Consider the following 2,177-nt stretch of genomic DNA (forward strand, 5'->3'; position numbering starts at 1 on the left):
TTATAATTTTTTTTCCATAATTATTATTCACATTTTTTTTTTTTTAATAAATCATATTATTTTGTTTGTTGATATTATTTTAATAAAGCAACTACCACGAGCAACTCTCTAGAAAAAGACACCGATGTTCTCACATTTCCAATAGTCTATGAACTACTCGTCCAAGCCTCACTGCAAGAGCACTACAAGCTAACTGAATTGTCAGAATTGTTAAAGTATGTGCAACTAGCCGCCATTAGCTATCCCGTTGACGCCTTAACCAGTTTCTACGTCGATAAAGAGAAAGAGGTCAACGAGAATATTTGCAAAGCTTTGGACGCTACCGAAATTGCACTAGCTGATGCGACACTTAACTTTTCATCAGCCCATATAAACGGTTCATTCGATGCCAAAACGGCGGCGCCAGCAAAAAGCCGTTACTCTGTATCGGTTTTCGATGAGATCGAAGTACAACCTTGGCAACCACATAAAAAAGTAGGTAACAATAAATATATTCATAAAACCTAATAAACTGAATACTTTCAACTAAACTGCGACAGATTGATAACATTGAGCAAACTTCGATTATGAAATTTGTGGCACGTAGCATCTTACTGCTCTTAGCCGAAACTGTGCCCATTAACAGTTTGCTCGCGCAGTTACGCACAATGCTAAGCGATGACATTGAGAAGGATGAGGCCATGGATGATTTCTTCTCGTCGCTTGAGCAATTGATCAAAGCGAAAATGCATGATGTTTGGTATATAATAGTGCAATTCATTTTGGAATATCAAAAGCGCCACAAATGCAACATAATCGGCAAAGATTTCGTCTCCTTGCATTTGTCGCGAGTTTTTCGAAATATCATGTTGAATAAGGACGTCAATTTTATAGGTAACAATGTGCGCCTAGCTGTTTGTGTGTGTGTATTTACTAACCTTTATTATTTTTTTTATTTGCGCTACAGATCTTTTCGTCATGCTCATCGCAGATGAAAATAAAGAATCTTTACTCAAAATCCTGAGCAAAGATTTGAAAACCGACCAGCAGCGTTTAAATCTGCTCACACTTTCAGAAATGTACCATGTGCACCTCGAAGGTCACAATCAAGTGGAGTCAATACGTATTAAGTAAAGTGAAAATTAACGTCATAATTTTCTGAACTGAATATAAGCTAACCTTACTTGTATTCAATGCAGGCGTTTAAAGCAGTACTACTACATGGAATTCATTAAACAAGACTCCAGCATAAAAGGCCAATTCAACCTCGAAACCGATAATATACAACAATTATTGAAATTGTTTTACAATAAGAAGTTGGATGTGAGATGGTTGGAGCGTATAAGTCGAGATTTCAATTTAGATTATCAGGAATTGCTTATAACACAGGTGAGTCGTGCAGGCATTTGCGAAAATTAACATTTTCAAATAAGAAATTATTTCAGGTATTAAGCATTTTGTCTGGGCAGGAGTTTAAATATGACGTAAAGACCGATGCCTTCGGTGAGGAGGAGCTGATTGTATTAAGTACTGTTGACGACATACGCAATTTATGTCAATCATATTTGCATGCGATAAAAAATACCGATTTAATAACGACGAAGTTGTTGCAATTCATAAATGAGGTGAATTACATAATTATATGTTCCTTAACGATTTAGCACTTTATTATTTAAAATACTACAGATCAACATTTATTTTTACGAGCTGTATTTGTATGTTATTGAAATACTGTCATTTTTGGATAAAATGCCCAAAGAAATGGAAATTTGGAAGCAAATGTTACAATTTCTCAAGCATAAAATGGTGAAGCGGCGCCGCAATCGGCCTGGTCCATACGAGACCGACATGTGGCTGCAGTCACAAAGTGAAATGGGTGTTATGCCGAAAATTGCGCGTTTTCGCTTGCCATTCAAGCCGATCATTGAGCAACCACTTAAAGACATCTTGGGTGAGTGCGATTTGTTAAGTTTTGAAACAGTTGCAGAGTGTGCTTTAATATTAGGTGTTTTAAGTTTGCTACGAAGTTTGTAACACAAAGAAGAAAACGTCGGAGACGCTGTACAATTTTTTACTAGAAATCACATTCTAGTATGACTTTTTTTATTTGCAAAGGGTATTCAAGCTTCAGTACAACTGAATTTAAAGTGTTTTTCGTTTTATTTTTTTCAATGTTTCTTATATTATAATTTTTTATT

General features: G+C 35.6%; 1 protein-coding gene across 1 annotated transcript in view; it reads left to right on the forward strand.

Moving 5' to 3' along the window:
- Positions 1-2,177, forward strand: part of LOC108976331 — a 9,572-nt gene that overhangs the window by 5,004 nt on the left and 2,391 nt on the right. Inside the window, exons 12-17 of the mRNA XM_018945358.1 lie at positions 89-474; positions 540-873; positions 947-1,109; positions 1,179-1,368; positions 1,425-1,604; positions 1,666-1,930. Coding sequence (XP_018800903.1) covers positions 89-474; positions 540-873; positions 947-1,109; positions 1,179-1,368; positions 1,425-1,604; positions 1,666-1,930 — 1,518 coding nt within the window. The remainder of the gene's footprint in view (positions 1-88; positions 475-539; positions 874-946; positions 1,110-1,178; positions 1,369-1,424; positions 1,605-1,665; positions 1,931-2,177) is intronic.

Source organism: Bactrocera latifrons, unplaced genomic scaffold (genome assembly GCF_001853355.1).
Source record: "Bactrocera latifrons isolate USDA-ARS-PBARC rearing strain unplaced genomic scaffold, ASM185335v1 scaffold_75, whole genome shotgun sequence".
Classification (NCBI taxonomy): domain Eukaryota; kingdom Metazoa; phylum Arthropoda; class Insecta; order Diptera; family Tephritidae; genus Bactrocera; species Bactrocera latifrons.